This window comes from Micropterus dolomieu, linkage group LG11, assembly GCF_021292245.1.
Source record: "Micropterus dolomieu isolate WLL.071019.BEF.003 ecotype Adirondacks linkage group LG11, ASM2129224v1, whole genome shotgun sequence".
Lineage (NCBI taxonomy): Eukaryota > Metazoa > Chordata > Actinopteri > Centrarchiformes > Centrarchidae > Micropterus > Micropterus dolomieu.
The window spans coordinates 6,782,974-6,805,463 of record NC_060160.1 but is presented as its reverse complement, the minus strand read 5'-3'; the positions used below and the strand labels follow the sequence as shown (position 1 = coordinate 6,805,463).

At 41.0% G+C, this 22,490-nt stretch overlaps 3 protein-coding genes across 5 annotated transcripts in view; 2 read left to right on the top strand and 1 right to left on the bottom strand.

Moving 5' to 3' along the window:
• Positions 1–372: 372 nt before the first annotated feature.
• Positions 373–5,646, bottom strand: LOC123978833 (tetratricopeptide repeat protein 9A). Its single transcript, XM_046062355.1, has 3 exons — positions 5,051–5,646; positions 4,448–4,630; positions 373–1,400 (listed from the first exon to the last, which is right to left on the bottom strand). The coding sequence occupies exons 1-3, from the start codon at positions 5,514–5,516 to the stop codon at positions 1,318–1,320; spliced, it is 732 nt and encodes a 243-aa protein (XP_045918311.1). The 5' UTR covers positions 5,517–5,646; the 3' UTR covers positions 373–1,317.
• Positions 5,647–7,048: 1,402 nt separating this feature from the next.
• On the top strand, positions 7,049–10,828 carry med6 (mediator complex subunit 6). Its single transcript, XM_046062354.1, has 8 exons — positions 7,049–7,124; positions 8,130–8,289; positions 8,623–8,714; positions 8,983–9,065; positions 9,185–9,293; positions 9,510–9,625; positions 9,768–9,795; positions 10,134–10,828. Exons 1-8 carry the CDS (start codon positions 7,103–7,105, stop codon positions 10,262–10,264), a joined length of 741 nt encoding a protein of 246 aa, XP_045918310.1. The 5' UTR covers positions 7,049–7,102; the 3' UTR covers positions 10,265–10,828.
• A 1,607-nt stretch (positions 10,829–12,435) lies between these two features.
• The window catches only part of pcnx1 (pecanex 1), a 36,531-nt gene continuing 26,476 nt past the window's right edge, over positions 12,436–22,490 (top strand). Inside the window, exons 1-6 of one of the 3 annotated variants that reach the window (XM_046062261.1) lie at positions 12,436–12,786; positions 14,422–14,636; positions 17,919–18,024; positions 19,649–19,685; positions 20,571–20,636; positions 20,737–22,470. In XM_046062261.1, the coding sequence (XP_045918217.1) occupies positions 12,634–12,786; positions 14,422–14,636; positions 17,919–18,024; positions 19,649–19,685; positions 20,571–20,636; positions 20,737–22,470 (2,311 nt within the window). In that variant the 5' untranslated portion in view covers positions 12,436–12,633. The remainder of the gene's footprint in view (positions 12,787–14,421; positions 14,637–17,918; positions 18,025–19,648; positions 19,686–20,570; positions 20,637–20,736; positions 22,471–22,490) is intronic. The other 2 variants (XM_046062262.1, XM_046062260.1) reach the window with 2 other exon arrangements.

The following is a 22,490-nucleotide window of genomic DNA, read 5'->3' as shown; positions in this document are numbered from 1 at the left end:
AAGCAGACAGACAGTTAGCTTAGCTTTTAAACACAGAGAAGCATTTAGCAGCTAGAGATCCTCATATATCCTGCAGGAGTTAGTGGAGATCGAAAACCAAGGTAAAAGGAGACTAGCATTCATATGGAGTTGTGTTACTGCCTAACTGATGAGTCCAATAGTCAATGTTGCTCTATCTGGCCCAGGAGAGGCCAAAACATTATTTATTGCAGTTTTAAATTATTAAATTTGAATGGATCCTTCCAGTTTTAAATAATAGCCTGTGTGGATGATTTTCTGCCTCCAGTACCTTTACTTTATGACCCTTATAACCCAAGCCTCACCATGGTACCTACCAAGATGAAAAGGTAATAAAAAATAATTTCAATCAGCTTTGGTTTACTTATTTATTTAAACATGTGCTTTCATCAGCATTTTTCCATAGATCTGTTTTAGCTTATGAGTAACATATGAGGAAAATGAAAAAACTGAAGGAAAATCCACTGCTGCATCACAAAAAAAGTACTTCAATCAACATACACATTTATTACACGCATACCTTTACAATAAACACACAGTATTTGTTGATACAGAAAATGCTGTGAATGAAGTGCTTTGTTTTGGCATTAATAAACACAAACAACTTGCCTCTCCATTAAATTCTTCATGATTTCTATAAAGTAGCATATTTACATTTTGTGATATGTCTCTTAAATTCATACTGCAATTAGCAACTATGTGCTCTTGATGTCCTTGCTTAGCATTTTGAGTTAGAAACCTACCTATTGAAAGCACCTTTACTTCAGATATAATTGAGAGTATAAAAAATCTTGATCTTTTGTTGTACTTTCAAAATCAAAGTTTGGTGACAAATGTGTAGGTGGTTGTTACTCATTTACTCCATGCCATTCAAATGACATCTTGTGCGAGGGCACGTGCTAAAAATTTCCTGTTACACTCCCCTGCAGACATGCTGGATTCACTCTATGAACCTCGCTGATCCTCTCTCTATCACAAGTGTTGGCCTGTATGTGCAATGTTTGGACTGGCAGTGCATCAGTTTGTAGTGGTTAAAAAATACTTGGGATGGATTCATAATAGATACATTTGGCGGTTTGGACACAGAAACTCAGTATCTGGTACAATTAATCAAAATAAATGCTTCAAGCACACAATGATCAAGTTCAATCACATAACTGGCAACCGGATGCTGTGCAAGGCAAAAGCAAACAAATAGCGTTTCACACCAAGACCTCTGCCTCATGGTGTGTAAGGTCTGGGTGGCACACAGTAGGGCTGAAATTTATGACAGGTGAGAAGTCACCAGACAGCGAGTGCTTATGTCGCCTCTTTCTTATCCCTTTGGGCATTCCGGCGAATCTTCATCTCTGTCAGCTGGATGTAGCGGATGACATTGGTGTCTGGAAAACAAAGACAGGAAAAGGCTGACTTATTTCCTGCACAGGCAGGAAATGGTTCATCAATATGCTCATAAATCTTCCAACTAAACTGAACACAGAGACCTTGTAAAGTGGCCACAGGAAGTAGTTTTTGGAAATATTATATATAGAGTAAACATATTTCCAGATAGAACACACGATGCATTTTTTTAGTTTATCCTGCATTTTAAAAGGGTATTACAGGAGAGACTTTGGCAAACAATTGTTAATAATCAAGGAAAACTTGAAAGTCTGCAGTTATTGTACATTTACTGTATATGACAACAACAAAGTACTCAATGCAAAGTGAACCACTTGAAATAAAACTATTGTGTGCCGTGTTTCTCATAGCTACGGTTCCAAGGTCCCCAGAAAATTAGAGCTACTTTAATTTCTCTCTCCATTATGTTACAGTAGAAAAAGAATCTATAAACATTAAAGGTACCCTATGCTGTTTTTGGCCACTAGCAGCGCTATATGGTACAAGCACACAGGGGCGTGATACACACTTCTGCCAATGGTCGCACAATAGGTGCGTTCGAGATGACTGCGGCTGACTTTCGCTGAGTTGATAGTCTAACGTGAGTTGCGGGTGACTGCAGGGGTGGGGTTTAAAAACGATGCCATCAAGTCGGACACATTCTACCTGCATGAGCTTACTGTCAGCTAAGATCAATGACTGATCTTGCGGCATTTGCAAAGAAAAATGTCACGAGACCAAGCAATAGTGCGGTTCCAACTTGGTGCAGCTGTAGAAAAGCAACTGCGGCTGCCGGACTCGGCACCTGCAGGCCGCGTTGCCCCGTGAGGTTTCAATGTCATGGTGACGTTTTGCAGCGCCGGCGAAAGTCGGACACAATTTCAAACCAACATGCCTCATTTTAAGTCCAGCATGCATCACATTAAGTCAGTGCTGCGCCGCATGAAGTCAAACACACCGATTATCCCACTAATCTACAGGTGGCAGTAACATGCAAAGAGGTATAGCAATGAGCCAGGAAAGGCAGGGAAGAAAAAGATTGCAAGCTAGTAAACATGGATGTAAATGTGCTGGATTTTGTTTTAAAATGCCTCTGCAAATGTTTTATGAGGAAGAAAATACATTCAATACCTTTGGAAGACCTCAAGAACACACACAATGTGTTTGGTTAAGCTATTCCTCTCCTGTCCTGCAGTAGTCCCCAGTTCCACTTTGTTCCCATCCCAGGGCATCAAATCAGACGTGATGCCATGAGCTTTCAACTATCTCCAATGTAACCCATTTGTGTCAGATAAATTAGTATACAGAACCAAAAGTCAGTTACATAACATTACAAAGTTACTTGTGTCATGTAATCTAACTATTTCAACCCAAACCATGTAGCTTTGCCTAAACCTAACCAAACTGCAACCTTTCCCAACGTTAACCACATCTTAAAAAGGCATTTCATACAGATGCTGAAGTACCTTGTGCGTAAAATATCGACGCTTTGTCAAAGCTTCTGTATTGGCCCCGGGATGAGAATGTGTTTGTTTCCTGCAGGCAGTCATCACCTGCCCTCAACAACCACCTGTATCCAATCCTTTAATAATTCTCCTGCATGTAATGTATATCTTCCCCTTTCCCTGAAAACCCTGCCAGCTCGTCTATAGGCCTTTTTCACTGAAGACATTTTGACACATCACAGTAGCAAAAGCTTAGGTTTGAATAATAAAATTAATAACAGCTGAATTCCATTTAGCTGCTGCAGTTTCAGGGTCGTGGTATTGTGCGTGCTAGCTCACTGTCACACTGTCATGTTTTACTGAGACACTTGAATAGAACAGAGCCATTGTTAGTGTTATTAGTAACACCTCTGATTTCACTACCACGACAAGTCAAATGGCTGCTGGGAAAAGAGCCTAGAATGCATTCGGTCTCAGCATCTAGCCTTCTAGTTACCATTTTGTGGTTGTCTGTTAGGACCCCTTATCTGCCGTTTTGGACTTTTAACCTTCCTCCGTTACCTTTTTTTCGTTGTCTATCTTGAATGATCACCTGTTATAAAAATAAAACCAGCTTTGAATCATTAACACAGTAAACCTGACTGTCTCTGAGTGGAGCACCTGGGTCTTCCACCTGCCTCATTGAGCATTTATACTCACTTGCTCCAAGGCGGTTAACACTGGTATAACGCACAGGTATGCAATAGGGCTGCAACTGACAACCATTGTCATCTTATTTAAATGTTGTTGTTTTTTTATTAAAGCCACAATGTGGAATTCTTAATGGATTATTCTGATGGCATACATTTTTGTTTGAGGCAGTCCCACTTAAATATGGAGCAGCAACAACATAAAACTAGCCTACTGCATTACAAATGCATTATGTTAAAGTATAAACGTATTATTAGCTAAATGTGGTTAAAGTATTGAAAGTAAAATCATTATGCAACAGAATGGCTCCTGTCAAAGTTGTATTATTATATATTTTATTACTGGATTATTATTGCTCATGCGTTAATCTGTAACCAGCATTTTAATGTTGGTCTAGGTGGACTTAATTTTAACTACTGTATATACTACTAGGCAACTTAGTCTATGAAAGTGCATCACTTTTTTTGGTTGACTATGCACCTTACCAGTAAATAAATTTAGTAAAGTAAAAAAACAGTATTTCCCTCTGAAATATAATGAAGTGAAAGTAGAAAGTGGCAATGAAAATGGAAATACTAAAGTACAAGTTGACCTACCTAAAAATTCTACTTACGTAGGCCTACAGGACTTGAGTTAATGTACTGTTAATCTCCACCACTGTCCAAATACAAGAATTCAATTCATGGCTGATTGTAAATGCCCAAATATAAGTCATTACAGTAATTTTACTTGCAATTAATCAATTAATCAACACAAAGATATTGACATAATAGGTCAAACAGATGTGATTCCTTTCAACAAACCAAATCAAATGGGAAATGATCTGGATAAAAAATGGGGGTTCTTGGGTGAAAACAGACACACCGCAGTGTGATCAATAGGACCATTGAGACAGTATGGAGCTCAGTGCTGACCTGATGGTTCCTGTTTGTGTGACTCCTTCAGGTAGTACAGAGCCTTCTGGAAGTCTCCTAGGTGGTAATAAGCCACACCGGATCGGTACAGAGCTTTGAAGTTTTTTCCTTCCTTGTGAAGCACTTTCAGACAGTATTCCTTCACTCGTTCATAGTTCACCAGCTCCATTTGCAACAGGCAGGCTAGCGGGAGAAGAGAAAAAGGAAGGCTTGAAAAAGTTCCTGATAACATTGCATGAGCCAATGTTTGAATTACATTATACAGCAGAAGTACTAATATGTGTCATGCCAGGTACCATGATATGATGGATTCTTTGATTAATTCTTTTATATATAACTAATATAATGACAGAATTTGCCAAGGGGTGAATAAATATACCATCAATATTCAGTGAATATCCAAATGAAAGTGAGGCACATAGTGGGGTAAGCCTGAGAATGACTCATACTCTGAATGAATCATTCATGAGCTCTGGAGTATTCCCAGAATCTTTCTCAGAACAGATAAGTATAGTGTGTGTGTGTGTGTGTGTGTGTGTGTGTGTGTGTGTGTGTGTGTGTGTGTGTGTGTCTGTGTAAAATGTGTGAGGAAACGTCTCTCACCGGCCAAGCTGTTGTAACACTCCAGCTCTGCATTCTCCATGGCTCCCTTCTGCTCATCTGTCAGAGTGGACTTGCTGATGGTCGGCAGGAGGGGAGACGGAGGCTTGGAGCTGGTATCCGGATCCCCCAGCACTCTGCACAGCCCCTTAATCTCCAGCAGAGCGCGGTGATACTTGCCAATCGCCTCTCGGTACTTCTTGTCCTTGTAGCACTGGGTGCCTTGGCTCTTGAAGTCCAGCGCTCGTCTCACGACGTCGGCTGGCTCGTTGTGGGATGGTTGTTTCAGCAACGACCCACCATGATGCCTCTGCTGCTGGAGCTGCTGGTATCTGGCATCTTTGGTCCGGCTGCTGCTGTTGGGAGGCTGAGCGCACTGCTGGAGCCTCGGGGAGCCGCCGCCGTTGTCGGTATGGCTGCCTCTGCCACCCTCCACCCTGCCGTCGTGCCCAGCCTTGATCACGCTCATTTCGACGTTATTTGATTATCGCTGCCCTGGCGCCCGGTAGTAAATTGGATGGGATATTGAGCCTCTTTCACTCCATCTTCTCGGCCATACTCGTGTCTTCGCCTCGCCAGTGTCGCAGCTACGTCTTCTCTGTGCGCAACCCTGCGCGATGCGCGCTCCTCTGTTGTCCGTCTGTTCTCGTATTTTTCTCCTCCGACGAGCCTATTGGTCATTAAATACAAGACCAGTGGTCCCATGGGAGTCATCCAGCAGGAAGAGGAGAGGTTGATTTCATCAGCAGTTTATCTTGAGATAATTTCATTATCAGTTTGTTTGCAAAGTGGACACACTTTTATTTATGCCCAGACTTCACTGACAGTGTTTCTTTGCTGAATGATGTTTTATTCACAGAGGGAAATTACATAATTTAGCCGGCCTTATTTGTTTTTAATTGACAGAAGAGTGATTGTTTTATTCTAGATATTTTCATCGGAATAGCCCTGCCTCCATAGACCTCAATATATGCCTATTTTGTGTTTATTACCTTTCATGTTTTATAAATTTGTGTTAATTATACTAGCCAAATAAAACACATCTATACTTTTTTGAATTGGAGAGTATAATTATACAATATTTCGGCCTTCTTAAACTAAATAGCCTATCTTACCCTTTCAGTCTCTCGCTCTTATCTTCATTTGGAGGAATGTTGTCAGATGAATCAGATAAAGCTAATCCAGCATGTCGTCTCTCGCCCGAGCAGCCTGCAGCCTGCTGTTCTCTCTGAGGGTCGCATTCTGCGCAGCCACTTTTGACAGACTCATCACAGGCTACAGTCCCTAATGACAGGCTATGATGTCATTCAAACCGGGGTTTATGTAGGGTAATAGTGTTGTGAGCCTTTATTACGAAGGGGGGAAAGCAGGCAGCTAGGTGATGAATACGGTCATCCCTTTTGCCCTGACAAAAGAACCTCTCATTTTGACTGCCACTTCACCAGCAGCACTGGGTGTGTGTAAGCTTGGGTTCACCATCCTCCAAGCCATCTGTTCTGTCACATTCACAGGGCAATGAACTCAGCTGTCTGGGTGTGCCTTTGGAATTTAAGCTCTCTGGAGCAAATCTAGCTGATCAGAAATAAATACCATAAACCATGAAAGCTAGTAAATATGACTGGTTGCGTAATGCTCAAACTGATGCTAGTTTGCAACATCATGTGCCTTTAATTGGGATCTAGCCATATGTAGGCCTACAGTTGTTGTCAAGAAAGACGCACAAACTACAACTCTGTAGGCTAATACAATACAATGGTTTGTATGAAATGAAAGGATACAATATTGACCATATAGTTTAGATTAATAATGATTGATTGATTTATGTTTCCATATATAGCCAATGGAAGTAAAAAAGACTAATATAATAATATAACTGTAAGATAAAAATAAAGAAAATAGTGTCTCTTTTTATACACGTTTTCTCTTTTATTAAAAAAAAAACTCTACTTCACTTTATTTATACCGTTTATTCCAATTTACATTGCTTAAGACTACGTCATCAAACTACGACGTGAAGCATAGTGAATACGTGGTCTTTGTGAGACTGTTTACATCATGGCTGCGGTGGATTTCAGAGGTAGCTACATCGGCGTTTTATTATTTGTTTTTTCCCCTCACTGTATTGATATTTAATAAGTCAACAATTTACGTGTTGTGTTTGGACCATTGAGATGGAGCTGCTGTGTAGATTTGCTGGTGGCAGGTTCCACGTATATTTGTTAGTGCTAGAAGCTAACGTTAGCAACAATTAGCATCTCCTCTGCTTTGATTAGCATGTCGGCTAACTTTGCTAATGCTGGCTGGCTTCCAGAGTTGTCCGTTTTGTTTTGTAGATTAGCTTATAAAGAAGCAAATCATAGATTTATTATATATGCATGTAATGTTGCTGGTAGATCAGGATTTGAGTAACGTTATACAAACATCCGATTTATTTAACGTTAACCTTAAGTAATATCCCACTGAGAGCTAAGTTACTGTAACGTTACGCTAACTGCTAACGTTACTTAACTTTCTGTAGTTTGTTGGTACCGTGATTACTAAGTGGTGTTAACTGATGGTTAATAATTGCAGTACTCAGCCGTTCTGATGTGTGGATGGAAAAATCTTAATCTTGAAGGCACTACCATTTGTAACATGCTTTATTTATACTGATGTTAATACTAGTTTAACACTGCAATACTTTAAACCAACAACAAATACAAGATATTAGGAAACATTTAAATGCAAAGCAAGATTTGATTTGACTTGATTTTGTTCTGTCATAAGCAACACACACATAACACACTTGTCCAAATATTCACAAAACAAAAAACATTTTAAAAAAACCCTCAAGACCCAACTATATCAAAAGAAGTTAAAGAAATGGTCTGAATATCATGTTAGAGTGTTTAGCTTCAGATGCTTACTCAGGTCTCACTATCCTGATAGCAAAGTCCAAATTGAAGAGCCCTACATTACCTGAGGCTGTGATGATGTGTATGACGTTAGTGCCTGAAAAGCGTTAAGTAAAATTCAAATATAATTTCAATACATCCAGTGTACTAAAATCTCAGACATTAGGTACATTTTGTTCAATTTGCAGACAACCTACTTGGGATATCCTGGGTGGACAGCGGCTGGGTACCAATTCTTAACCCTGGAAATGTACTGGACTACTTCTCTGAGAGAAGCAACCCCTTCTATGACCGAACCTGTAATAACGAGGTAGTGAAGATGCAGCGGCTTACTTTGGAACATCTGAAGTAAGTTTATCTTACACAGTGTGGTCTGGTGATACTTGGAAAATAGTTGGAAAAATAAAGACATTGAAAACTAAAGAATTTAAGTGACACATTAAACTAAGAGCAGCATCAGCTCAAAATGTATACTGAAGTCATTGTAAGATTTATGGATATGAAATAACATGTGGAGCTTACACATAAACAGAACCAACTAAAACATACAGATATAGTAGTTATTAATATTTGTTTTGTTTTAAAGATCATATATATGTTCTAAGTACATGGCTGCAAATTCATAGTTTTGAGTGACATTTGCAAAAATAAAAGCAAACATTGTGTCTGTCTAATTTTCAGTCAGATGGTGGGAGTGGAGTACATTCTTCTTCATGCTCAGGAGCCAATTCTTTATATAATCCGTAAACAACAGAGGCAGTCACCAACACAAGGTGAGCAGTGTTAGCATCTGATTGAATTTTATATAATTTAATTGTGGCATACTGGTCAGTCAGTGTACAGCGTGCATTATTATCCAGCTGCATAAAAGTAGTCATTGCTAACAAAACACTCATAGTATTTCAAACTGAAAGAGTTATTTTATTTAAATTCCAGTAGTTAGATTTGTGATTGCATGATCTTACACTCATTACTGTCACAAAAACATGTTAACAAAAATGTTTGCCAATGCCACTTCTACTGTATGTTTTCATCCTCCAGTTACTCCCATGGCTGACTACTACATCATAGCAGGAGTGGTGTATCAGGCCCCAGACCTGGGAACAGTTATCAGCTCCAGAGCGGTGAGAATTTATAGTATGATCCCAAATCATAAAATTCACTTGGAACTGTGTATTATAAAGGCTGTTAATGGGGTATTTTGATATGTGGGTTTAATAAAGGTTTTGTAAATCTTTTGTAGCTTTCTGCTGTTCATGGAATCCAGTCTGCTTTTGATGAGGCCATGTCATACTGCCGCTATCACCCATCCAAAGGATACTGGTGGCACTTCAAGGACCAGGAGGAGAGAGGTTAGGCTTTGGCATTTCATTTAAATGTACAGTTTAGACATTTAGGTGGTACTCTGGAATAGGTCCTGTAACAAGATCATCAATCTTAAAAACAGCAAACAGTGAATGCTACAAGATCCAGAGCTATGGTGCCCTGAGATCCCAGAATGTTTATAATAATGAGTTCAAGTTTAATATGATTTTGGAAAAAGCTAATTAACAAAACTCTTATTACAGAAAAAGCCAAGCCCAAGTCTAAGAAGAAAGAGGAACCGAGTTCACTGTTTCAGAGGCACCGTGTTGACACGCTCCTTTTGGACCTCAGGTCCAAGTTTCCACCAACATTCTACCAGGTACATGTTGCACTAAATGAAAGCAGTTGTAAGTGTGTCATTTTATTTTTTCCTATTTTTTTCCTGTCATAAAAATAATTTCTTGTTAACATGTTAATGTAATTGGATCTAAAAAATATAATTTTTCTTTCCACAATTTCAGCCTAAGCCTGGTGAGAAGCCTATTCCAGGTAAGATCTTTTCATAGTTAGTTATCTGATCATTCAGATCCTGATGTTACATTATAAATATTGTCAGTCTGTGGACATGAGTGCTTAACATGGGTCTGTAAGTGAAATTATGTTCATTCCTTCCAATTCTGTCTTTCCCTGGTTTTGCATTTTTATTTAGCATGTATGGTAATAGTATTACACTGCTATAATATTGTCTTTACATTCAGACACTTTAGATAAGACATCTATATTTCAGATTTTGTTCAGATTTTGTTGAAGATGTGATTGTAGCCCAATATCCACATGTCCATGAGAATCCATGAGTTTTCCCCTTATTGCATGCTCTTCTATTGCAGTTGAGGTGAAGAAAGAGCCTGAACCGCCCACAGAAGCTGTAAAACAAGAGGAGAGGGAACCATCCACAAAGTCCTCCGCTCCAGCTCCTCCAAGCAAACCGCCTCCTGAGAAGAGAGCAAGGCTACAGTGACATTCTTCTCAAATTCTGGGAAGATGGAGCAGGGAAACATGAAGTCCTACAGCACTACCTGAAGGAACAGCTTGGTTCCAAAATTGCAAGATCATCTGCCACTCTGCTCATTTCATCAGTTTACAGGATTCTAAGAATGAACCGGCACAAAAAGTGTCTTGTCTCCGTGCCAGGACTACTTTTACACTGTAACATTAGTCTGGTACACGTCATAGCTTTGGCATCATGGACATTTGAGGCAGCTGTACTATGAACAGGGGGTTAACAGCTTGATGTCAGCAGGCATTTAGCAGAATTTGTTAAGGGCAAGGTTTTTTGATGATAAGATGACCTCAGCATCAGTGTCGGAATACTGTTGACGTCAGCATAATATTTGCATGGTAGTGACTTCAGGACAATTCCCAGCCTGCTTTACATGGGTATGTGTTATGATACATTATCTCATCTGAAAAGCAAAAGGCTTCTTTGACTTTAGCACCTCTCTTTAATTACACTTTCATCTGTTTTATTTTAAGGAATACTCTTTCTTTTGTGTTTTTGTATTAAAAAGCATCAACTACTGCATCCTAATGTGTTTGACTGTTGACAAGTATTAGTCTTAAGTCTTGCTTGATCACAGTTTTTTTATCTGAATCATGATCAACAACTTATAACTCAAAGCATTTATATCAGGGCTGAAACGTATTCAGCCCTACTAAACTTCAAACCATGAAGGTTCAGGTTCATCGTCGGTTGTAGAACTACTGTACTTAACTACAATCTAGATGTACATTGTTTATTCTACTTCATTACATTTCAGAGGGAAATGTTGTAGTTTGTAGTCCACTATGTAAATGTAAATGCTCTGTATTTGTATAGCACCTTTCTACACTACATTGCATTTACCCATTCACACTCTGAGCCCAAGTCCTCAAACAGAAACTAACATTCATACATAGAACAGCCATCGGGGGCAGTTCGGGGTTCAGTATCTTGCCTGACAGCTGGAGGTACTTATTTACTTAATGATGATTAGGCTAGTGATGATCAGCTTATAAAACAATGCACTGTTAAAATTAATCCAGTGGTTACCAACCTTTTTGGCTTATGACTCCAATAAGGCAGTGTCTAGTAGAGCCCCTTTTATTCTTCAGATGTCCAGTTGTTAGCCATTGCACCAAGGAGATGTACATTACCCCTCAGAACGTCTCAGATGGTGTAATTTAAATAACTGCTCAAGGCCCAAATGGGTAAAACTATCCAACATTTCCCCCCAAAAAGCAAAGATTAGAGAACCCCCCCCCCACACACACACAGATTTATCTTTCTCATTGGAGGAGGCTGACCCCACTGGATTAAACTATCTAAACTGTATATAAAAAGTAGTAAAAACTAGCTCCACCTCAGCCCACATCTGCAAATGTAAGAAAAACGACATATCTAGCATTATTTAATACTGAAGTTGTACTTAAATGGGTTCTTGAATGCAGACTTTTACTTGCAATAGAGTATTTTTACATTGTAATGGTACTTAAGAATCTGAGTTTTTCCACCGCCAGTGATGTTTGTTTATCTTTTAAGCCAGTGGTTCTCAAAGTGGCGTCTGGGGACCCCCAAGCGTCCTTGAAGGGGCTCCAGGGTGTCCCCAGCAAAAAGGAAAATAATTTATTTTCACGTTAAATCAGTCAATAAGCAACATAATGACAGAATTAATGATTGCTTTGGTCATGGGTTTCATACACTTTCTGTAATAAAACATCTAACAGCCAAAATCCTATCGGATGGGGGACAATGGGACAAAATCTTATCAAATGGGGATATGTGGTCTAATTTGTGTGAGTTTAAAGGTGTGAAATGACAACCACTGTTTTAAACTAACAAAAGGGTACATTGAGTAAATGAGACGGTGTGATCAGCAGGTGTCGCCATTTGGTCAGTTTTGGCCTGAGCTCCTAATTGCCTAATATTAGATTTAATTCCATGCATTTGTGCTCTCTGCCGAGTCAAGTTCAGCTCAAACCTGCCACTCAGTAAATTTCCACTAAGAGAATAAGCGGACAACAAAAAGGGTGATGGCACAAAGCAATGCTGCATATTTTTTGGTTAGTGTGGACAGTAGCTGCCTGCCTTCATGACTACTACCAGAGATGCCACGAAGAAGAAGTTTCTCGCAGGGCGTGGTGGGATAGGAGTCTCTCCTCTGTGGAGGACTGGAAACAGTGCCCCAGCTGGCTGGCTAGCAGCAGAGAAGATGGCTGCAGAGGGTATTCTCAGGCCAGTGTCTGAAAACATACCACCGTTTGTTATGTTCAACGACGACTAGCCAGCGTGTCACCCCGGTTTTTCTGTTGTTCGGTTCCGTTTGGATTCGTCGGAGGGGATAACACAACATGGGGTCGCAGACTCTACAGATCCTGAGGCAGGGGGTCTGGGCTTCAGTCACAGGCGGATGGTACTACGACCCCGATCAAAATACATTCGTCAACGCTTTACATCTCTACATCTGGCTGTTTCTGCTATGTTTCCCCTTCACGCTTTACATGGTAAGCGATGTTGCTTTTTTTTTTAACCCCTTTTTATAGTCCCTTTATTTATGTTTTCGTCTTGACTGTTGACAACGTAAGTTACCAATCCAAGTGCCCGTTAGGTTAACTGTTAGCTGCCACAGGATACTAACGTTAACGGTCGGTCTCAGTCTATTATCTGGAGCAGAGACAACGTAACGTGTCATTAAACTAACGAAACGTCGCAGAATATTTTCATTACACTGATAATATTTTATAAAACCACAAGGTTGTTGGGATTATAAGAAGATTAACATCATTTAGATGACAAAACAGATAAAATAGTATTTAAATGGCTGCCCCCTTCACTGTAGCATCCACCAACTATATTGGACCAGAATGCTCTTTTGTTTAATTTCTTTTTATCACAGTGATGCTGTTAAGATCTGTTTGGATATTATCAGTCGATTACACTGTGCCAGGCTGTAATCAGTTAATTTAAATTCCCTCAACCCCCCTTATCTAGTTGTTTTCCTCCTGTCGGTAGTGATTTTCAGTATCACCAGTGTTCAGAAGCTACCAGCTGTGAATGCAAGCACAGCTGATAAGGATGTAACAGTAATCTGGCAACTTAAATGTCCAAGAAACGCACTCAACTGACTGCTGCTATTTGCTCAGTTTATTTGTCACACGAGGTCTTTGTTTGTCTGTCTGTTTTCTAAAGATATTGCTTTCTGCGTTGCGTTTGCTGTTGCACAGTGATAGCTTGCCCTTTCAACTGTCCAAAAAAGACTTGACGCATCAGTACATAAGTTATAGTCCACTTGTGCGTTTTATTTATGGTTTGTTTGTCAAATAATTACACTTTATCCAACTTGTGAAATCCAGATAGGCTGCAGAACAAGTTGAAATGTCAGTGAGTCATAGTGTGTTTTTCAAATACATCTCTACAAATGTGCTCAGGTCAGGAAATGGCTAAGCATACTAAGGTCTATATTGAGAAGGTGATGTTTCGAATCGGTTTGTGGTTTCCGTTCTATTCCTGGAGTGGAAATACACCGGTCAGCTCTGTGGTTTATATTGAGCCACAGGTTTGAGTGGTGCTGCTGTTTGTAATAATTGCAAACAGCTACAGCGGGATATCTCAAGGACAACAGAGATGCAGGAGATGGAGCTCAGACACCTTGTGGTAAACATAGAGGTGCTTGCTGATAACCTCCGTCCTTGGCACTTCCCATTAAAATAATAATTGAATGCAGTCATTTTTAAAACATTGCCAGTGTGCATCTTAAATAATTGGCAACAATGGGTGCAGTATTACATTTTTCGGTCAGCTGTGTTCAGAGGACTTCAGCAAGACATTATTAAACCGCCTAACGGCTGTGTCATTGTGGTTTTGAATAAAACCTTCACTTAAAAACTAGTTTTTAAAAAAATGCCTTTTTCTTTATTGTTATTTTCAAGATGAACACAATAATTAAAGCACAAACTAATAATAACAACATGACATTACAATGTCATATTATTGAGATAAATATATAAAATAAGCAAGCTCCAGCAGGAACAAAAAACAGTGCAGAACTTACTTTGATGCTGTGAGTACAGTCAGCATCATCATCCCCTCTACAATACCCAATACCCAGAGTTAACTTCTGCTTCTGTCTCTAATCCCAGGCCCTGCAGCCAACCATGGTGATAGTGGGAATCTACTGTGGTGTGATTGCGGCCATGTTCCTGCTGCTGAAGACGGTGAATTACCGCCTCCACCATGCCCTGGATGAGGGGGAGGTGGTGGAGCACCAGGCCAAGGAGAGGCAAAGCAGCAGAGGTGGCACAGAGGGGGCTAATGATGGCTGTGTCACTCGTCGGGAGGACAGCAATGGCCCGGGGTAAGTTTATGTCTTACACAGCCTGATGGTGGATTTGATGTCTGCCTTGAGTTGTAGGACGTTTGGTGAGTGTAACTAGGCTGCTCAGATGATGAGGCAGACAAAGTATTCTGTAAAGGCTGTGTAGGAGTATTGTGTATTAGGTAGGAGACGTCATGCTTCCTGATCAGTGATGGTGAAGAGTCACATGGAGTGTGGTTGTACAGTGAGTCATTTAAAGTTGATGTAATCTGGAGTTGAGGCCAAAGATCTTCAAGTGGTGAGAAGACCAGATTTGTCAAGTGGAGTCCAGCTGTAATAGCAGCAGTGATGTCGAAATTAACTAGTAGAATTTTTAGTTTTACTACTTTCTCTGTGGGTCTCTACTACCAAAAAGAGGTATCATATGCAGCAGACTTATACTGAGTTCAAATCATTGGATGTTATACGCCATGCAAGCTGAACCACCAAGGCACCCTGGGAAAATTTAATTTGAAAGTAATAAATTATATCCTTACTGAAATAATTGTAATATAATAAATTTGTCCACACTATGGCTTGTGCTAAGAAGTGTGTTGTTTAACTTTGTTTTAAAATGCATTGCGAGATTATTGCTTGGTTTTGAAAGCTGGTCTCATTTATGAGGCATACTTAGCCCTGTGGAGTTTTCTTGTAAACAGTGTTTCTATTTACATTCAGTGTTACTCACCTGAACACACTGGGCGTCATGCAAGAACATTTTCATATACTTATCTTAACTTTCCCTCCCATTTTTTTCTAGAGCATGACCAATATGGGATTTTGATATTGAGGATTTTAAAATACGATATTCTGATATATTGGCCGATATTCTTTTTTGTCTTCTATTTCAGAAACACATAACATAAGCAAAGATTATCCCTAACTTTTGGTATATGTAGTTATGAGACCTCACCAAGATAACATGACATATGCAATGCAGTATAATTTGTTTAAAAGTTAAAAATGTTTTATTGTTATAAATAGTTCTTTGGATAAACGTGCATTGCTGTGTTTTGTGGTGGATTTGTGGGTTCCAAACAGTGTGTTGCCAACAGGGGAGTTGCAGAGTGCCCTCTTGTAGACAAACTATGCAACGACAACACTCGTAACATGATCTTTGTTTTCTCCGTAATTGTAATTTATCTAAACACAGATACCAGTTTATCTGCAATTAGCTCATATCAGCTGTCTCTTATTATTCCATACCGTGGGCTCGTACAAGTGTGCCACATCAGATTCAGCAAAAACTCCTTACTTTGGATAACTGTGTAAATCACCCGTGTAAACATCATGAATGATTTTTTGTGTGTAAATAAGCATGCGTTTATGAGAATTGTAAAATTAGCATAATTAACTCAACAAGAATACCATATAAGGCTACATGTCCTGTACCATATGTCAGGAAGTGTTCATTCATGAAAATAACATCGAAGAGTGAAAAGAAGAACTTGAAGTCCTGAAGGCTCCCACAAGTTTTATATTTCCAGAAGCACAGCCCATGGTAGTCTAAACCACGACAGCAACCATTCATCTGTCTCTGCCAATATATCAGCACGCTGTCACTCTCTTCCAAGGGCCTAACGCTCCAAGGCATCCAAAAGATTATACTTCCAGCTGACCTTATTATATACAGAGACAGTTCTCCTAAATCACTTGTACAAGCCACCAGCAAATTGCCAGAGCACCATTGTTTGCATCCTTGAGGCCTAACAAATGATTGGAATGCATTCCCTTCCTGAAAAAACATTTTCAAAGCCAATTGGGGTGGTTATTTGAAACCTGCATTGTTTACATTCATGTTTACTTGGTAGCAGTAGTAGTCTGCTTCTTGCTAGTGCATTGCTGTATTTCTTGGTTTGTTATGGCCACCTGTGGATAATCAGTGCAATGTCGATATATTGTTCTTAATCTAATGCTGTGTTGCCGCTAATATTACTGTTTTTGTGTATTGTCCAAATATTTGGTCAGTTTGTACTTTAATGCTTTGGCAAAATTGCTTTTGAAATGTTCATGCCAATGAAGCCATTGAATTGAAGTTGAAATACTGTAGTATTAAACCGTTGACAGGAACCTGTATGATGTCACCCACATGCTTGTGCACAAGAATAAACAAAAAGGGGGCACACTTTCAAAAACATCCCTCCAGAGCGCTACTAGTGGTCAAAAACTCCACAGGGTACCTTTAAGTTAATTTCTCTATGTTCTGCTCTGCTGCCATGGTCCATACAATTACACAATAGAACTTGTTATACCTTATGCCACAGGTCCCTTACTAGAGTATATAACCTGGGATCAATTTTGAGCACCTTACTGCATAAATTCAAATCTATAGATTGGGACAACCAATGTTTTTTATGCAACCACTAATTATCTTTAAAGCACAAAGATACAGAGTTCAATATGCAACCCATATGCTTTCAAAGCGAAGTATGTTGACAGTGAAATATGTGATAATTAATGCTTTAGCTGGAGTATTTATTTAATAATCTCATTAGTATTTCAGGACTTTGAGTGAAACAATATGAAATAGCAATAACATCAACGGCTAATAAAGAATCACACATAAGATCACGTCATCGCATACCATTAAATTACAAGTGAGGCAATGTGATTTTTTTCTAATGAAGAAGTTTAGTTCTCATTTAGAAGGAACAAAAGCCACTGAGGTTCCAGCTTTTTACTGATCATGATTCGAAGTCGTGACTCATATTCACATTCCACAGAGAGTGCTTAGCAGGATGCTGAGAGAGGGGAAAGGCAACAAGAAGAATGAGAGCTCTCGACCACAGGGGCAGTCGCGGCTTTGCCCACACATCTGGAGTTACATTCCAGGTTGTTTGAGTATACAGTAGAGCAGAGAACCCGCGCTAAAGTAAATTAAGGTGTTTTTGCACTTCCCCCCCCCCCCCCGCTCATTTTCCCCAGACTGGTCCTTTTTCCAGTCTTTGTTCATCCACTGTATGTGTTGTAGTTCATTATGCCGAACGTTATTGTTGACCTCTTATGAAATATTTTTTCCATATGGAAATGATTTCTAGACAATTCCTGGCAAGTTATTTGTTTCAACATACCGACTGATTAAACAAGCACATCCGAGCTAAATATAGCCCTGGGGAAAATCTACAAGGATGTTGTCATCTGTTTTTACTCCTTCAGTAGATTTTCAAAACCCATATAAAGGATGTAAAATACACAGTGTGTTTTCCCCTAAACTGGGTGAAGTGTACTAAGCACGCTGTGCTGGTAATACAAGTGTATGCATGTGTTTGTGTGTCTGTACAGGGACCCTGGGGGGGGTATTGAGATGGCAGACTTCGTCAGGCAAGAGACTCCACCAGTGGACTGCAGTTCCAGGAACTCCTATATTGGGATGGAGTCTAACCTGCAGGTAAGCAGAGCACTGGTCTGCTGCTTACAGTACAGGGCTGAATACAAGATGACCCTGATTATAACACCCAGTACAACAGTACATGTTGTCTGCACTAAAAGTGCGTGTGTGTGTGTGTGTGTGTGTGTGTGTGTGTATACACACACACCATATTAAAAAGCCCGCATTTTAATTTTTATATGCTTAAATCACTGAACTCACCCTGCCTATATTTGGGACAGACGTCTATATGGTCCAGGTTAATTTATTTACTGTACCGATAATGAATACTTTTGTGCTCATTGTTTCCGTAAAATTAACTAAACCACTGAACTGTGGAGAATGTAACCAATCTTATGATGTGTAGCATGTCCATATTGACAAAAGTTTTTACTTTTATATTTGTATGCATGATCTAAGCAGCATAGAAGTAGCTCAAGCAGGCGACCCAGTGGGCTTCAAGAGGTTTTATAAATCCAAAGAACTTCTATAAAAACAAGACCAGGCGTCTTATTGAGACCTGCGTTTCTTTTCAAAACGTGTACCCACACCTGGCCAGTAAAAGGGACAGGTGTCTGATTGGGACTAGACTATTAGTTTTACAGTATATAGTGTGTGTGCGTGTGTGTGTCTTTGTGTGTGTGTACACAAGTGTGTTAAATGTATGCACTATATATAGCTGCCAAGCCTTATGGTGAGTAATTCGTGTGAACAAGAGAGTGATTTACAACACAACGTAGCTGTCTTTTGACATACTGTATCAGCCCAAATTTAAGGAAAGAAAACATGAGATATACTTTGTGATTGAAACATACAGGATTCCAGTGTCTTGTTTTAACGGAAACTGAGTCTGAAAGTAGTGATTTTGTTTCAGACGCTGTATGTACATACTACTCTTGTGTCACTACATCTGAATTATCCAAAACCTTCACTTGTTGAAACCACAAGTTTATTCACAAAATTCTTCTGTAAATCACAACTTGTGTTATAAGTGATTAATGATCTACTGCTACACAATACACGGATCAATCTTTAATCTTCCCACTAACTAAGCATCATCTCCTGAGTCCTGACAAACCTTTTAAACCTTCTCCCATTTTAGTGCAACATGTACTGTGCTTACTGTAACCCATACAAGGTGCACATAAATATCTTAAACAAACCTTAAGATTAAAGGTTCAAGCTTAAAATTAACTTTTGTTATTTCAAGGACAAAGGAGCTATTTGTGTGCGTTTGTGTACAGAGGGGTGTTTTCATTAGTTATGATCCTCGCATAGCTTGCTGTCGGAAGATATATAATAATGATAAACCTTTAATATTCAAGTTATTTAGCTGTTTAATTCTGTGAGATAAATTTAACCTCTGAATCCCCATGGGTGCCGTCTTTGTACGTCTTTGTACTGTGTGTCCTTGTGTCGCTAATAAGCCAGCATGTTCTGCTCAGCTGCTGTGTACTGAGCATGAAGGGAAGCCAAAACTTATCTCTGATCAGAGTGAAGAGGCACCCGCTGTTTGTAATACACAAAAAGCGTCTTCCTTTGAAAATTGTAAACTCTAATGATCACACGTCTTGTCAGTCTGCCTTTGTCTAAAATTTGCTTTTCATATTCTGACCGCCAATTTATCCTTTTATTCAAATTTCAGATTGCATCCACCCATGGAAGAGTAACAGTAGCCAAAGGTAACTATGACTAACTTGTCATGTATACTCAACTCATTTGCCAAATCATTGTTCTCTGTGCCTATGTATTTTAAAGTGAAAAGAGCTGACTTTTGTTGCTAGCACATTGCACTTCTGTTTTGTTTTTATAATCTTTTTGGTGACCCTGTGATGTATTTTCTTTTAACGGGGTCATCACATCTCTGACCATGATCACCCCAGCTGCCCAGGAAATGTAGTCTGACTCAGCACTACAGTGAACAGTCACAACAAGATGCAGCTTCAGACGGGCACTGCTGAGTTTGAAAAAAAAGTAATACACCGTAAGACCCGGCATGGGAGTCATTCTCCAGGAACTCTTTATTGGAATACTGAGAAGAAGAAAATAAATGAACTTTGAGCTTTGCTTTGGGTCCATTGTACTGAGTGTTAGAGTGAGGCGGCTGCGTCATCTGAATAATTCAGTGAGTCTGTTCGATGCCATTCTAATTAGCTGGCAGTTTGCAATGACAGGAAATAGTCTGAAGTGGGACATAGGCTCTGCTGGGGTTTAGCATTTTAATCCTCCTCCATTCAAGGATCCACTGACCAAGTAAGACTTGCAGGGTTTGAGAAACACTGATTGTAGAGAACATCATTCAAAACAGTCGCATCTTTGTTCAAAGGTTATCTTGTACTTTACAGCCATCCGGGAATCTATTCAGAGTAGCTCATAGCTCCATTGTATTTGGTTGTTCCAGGTATACAACTTCAAGCACTTCTCAGAGAAGAAGTGATTCTGAGAAGAAGACAGGGGTGTCTATTTCTTTAACCTCTGTGGAGGCCAGTTATGTGTGGGTGGATGTCCAGGGTTAGTTGTTGTGAATGTATTAATAAGTGATTAAACATGTCATCTCCTAATTGCAGGAGATATGGGAAAGACTTCGGATGACATCAGTTTGACTCTTGTTGAGAGCTGCAGCCATGATCATGGTAAACATGCATGGCATTCACAGACAAGCAAAAATCTTTCTGATGTCATGCTGTGATATTTCAAAACTGTCCTTAATGTTGTTTTCTTGTGTCCATTTAGATCTCCTATCAGACGCAAAGATGTACTGCCTTGTTCCCAATGACTCCTTCGCCTCCTTGCAGCCATCAACGTCCTTGTGTCCTTCAGAGCTGTCCAGGGAGCCTGCTGATCTCTGTAACTCTGCTGCTTATCAGTTCAGCTTGTCACACTCCTGTGACACGGAGGTGACCACCCATGCATCCATGCAATCTCAGACCTTTAGGAAGGAGCTCCGTTCTCGGGGCCTACCTCGGACCTCTAGCTCGGCGGGTTCCGCTTTCCCTGATCCGTGTCTACCAGACTTTGCACTCTACCCTCCACCCAGGAGAGGTGGCCTTGACCCTGTGTGTGAGCTGGAGACTGCGAGACCACATAAGCCAGGGCTGTGTGGCAGAGAAGGGGCAGAGCGGCTGTACCAGCAGGACCAAGCTGTGCCCTCTACCTCGGGAATAGAGTGTTATAGACACAAAGAATCACGCAAAGTAGCCCGCTCAGCCTCCAGGGAGGCAGGGGAAGGTAGCTCAGGACTGTACCAGGTGGAAGTAGGTGGTGGGGGGAAAGGCTCTAGTGGAGGAGGAAAGTCCCAAGGAGGGGAGTGCAGTGCTGACAGCCTGAGGAGCTTGAGTACTCGCAGTAGTGGCTCAACTGAGAGCTACTGCAGTGGCACAGACAGGGACACCAACAGCACGGTCAGTAGCTTTCACAGTGAACAGACTAGCTCTACACATGTGGAGAGCCTGCTCTCGCTTTCAGGTGATGAACGTGTACGGGACAAAGGAGAAGCTGTATCTGCACCTACAGACGGCAGGACTTCTAGCCTCGGCAGTATTAGCACTCGAGGTCTCAGCAACCTTCCCTCCAGGGAGGCCAATAAAAACCCTCATGCCAATGAGCTGACTGCTAAACAACCTGCTGACACACCGTCCTCTGCAGCCCAAGACTTGGTAGAATCTGGTAGGTGCCAGGAAGAGCCTGGCATCAGGACCAGTGCTGACGGCTCAACAGGTGTAGCTGCCAAGGAGCAGGAGCAGGTGAAACATGATATTCAACCAAAGTCAGCCAACATTGTTCAGAGGACTTCCTCCCTGTCAGCAGGGCGCAGTGGACGCCGGCGGACCGGCAAGAAAAGGGCAAGCAGCTTCGATGCCAGCCGTCACCGGGACTACATGTCTTTGCGTGGTATGGCCAAGCCTTGTAGTGCTGTGTTTACTGGGGGTGGAGAGGAGGACTCCAGCGATCACAGTGAACTTAGCTGTGCTTCCAGTCTCCACTCCAACCACCACCTAAGCACAGACAGCTCATCTAGCGCCACATCCCGCTCTTGCCACTCACCAGAGGGCTACTACAGGGCCCTGAAAGCCAAGCACACTGCAGCCAATCCAGCCTCCTCCTCCACCACAGTAAAAGCTGCGGCAGGATCTGAGGCAGTAGTGCGAACCGGAGGGAAGCGGCGCACCTCCCGCCGTACCCCCAGTACAGGCAGTGCCAAAACGCATGCCAGAGTGTTGAGTTTGGACAGTGGTACGGCTGCCTGCCTTAATGATCCCAGCCGCCTAGGAGCTCCAGCTGGGCCTCGGCCCCTTACCACCTCCAAGTCTGACCTGGAAGCCAAAGAAGGGGAAGTCCTGGATGCTGCATCCCTGCTGGGTCGGGCCTCCCAGCTGGAGTCAGTTACCCGCTCCAGAAACAGTCTGCCCAACCAGGCAGCTTTCACTGAGCCTCAGGATGCTGCTGCTGCTGCTGCTGCCCTGCGGGGTATGTACCACACGCAGCGC

Bases quoted from the DNA above. Each gene is read 5' to 3' on its own strand.
- LOC123978833 (XM_046062355.1), bottom strand. From the start codon at position 5,516: ATGAGCGTGATCAAGGCTGGGCACGACGGCAGGGTGGAGGGTGGCAGA. The intron at 4,631-5,050 runs GTGAGAGACGTT...TTCTCCCGCTAG, and splicing joins GTGTTACAACAGCTTGGCCG to CCTGCCTGTTGCAAATGGAG. The intron at 1,401-4,447 runs GTCAGCACTGAG...TTTGTTTTCCAG, and splicing joins ACACAAACAGGAACCATCAG to ACACCAATGTCATCCGCTAC.
- med6 (XM_046062354.1), top strand. From the start codon at position 7,103: ATGGCTGCGGTGGATTTCAGAG. The intron at 9,294-9,509 runs GTTAGGCTTTGG...CTCTTATTACAG, and splicing joins CAAGGACCAGGAGGAGAGAG to AAAAAGCCAAGCCCAAGTCT. The intron at 9,626-9,767 runs GTACATGTTGCA...CCACAATTTCAG, and splicing joins TTCCACCAACATTCTACCAG to CCTAAGCCTGGTGAGAAGCC.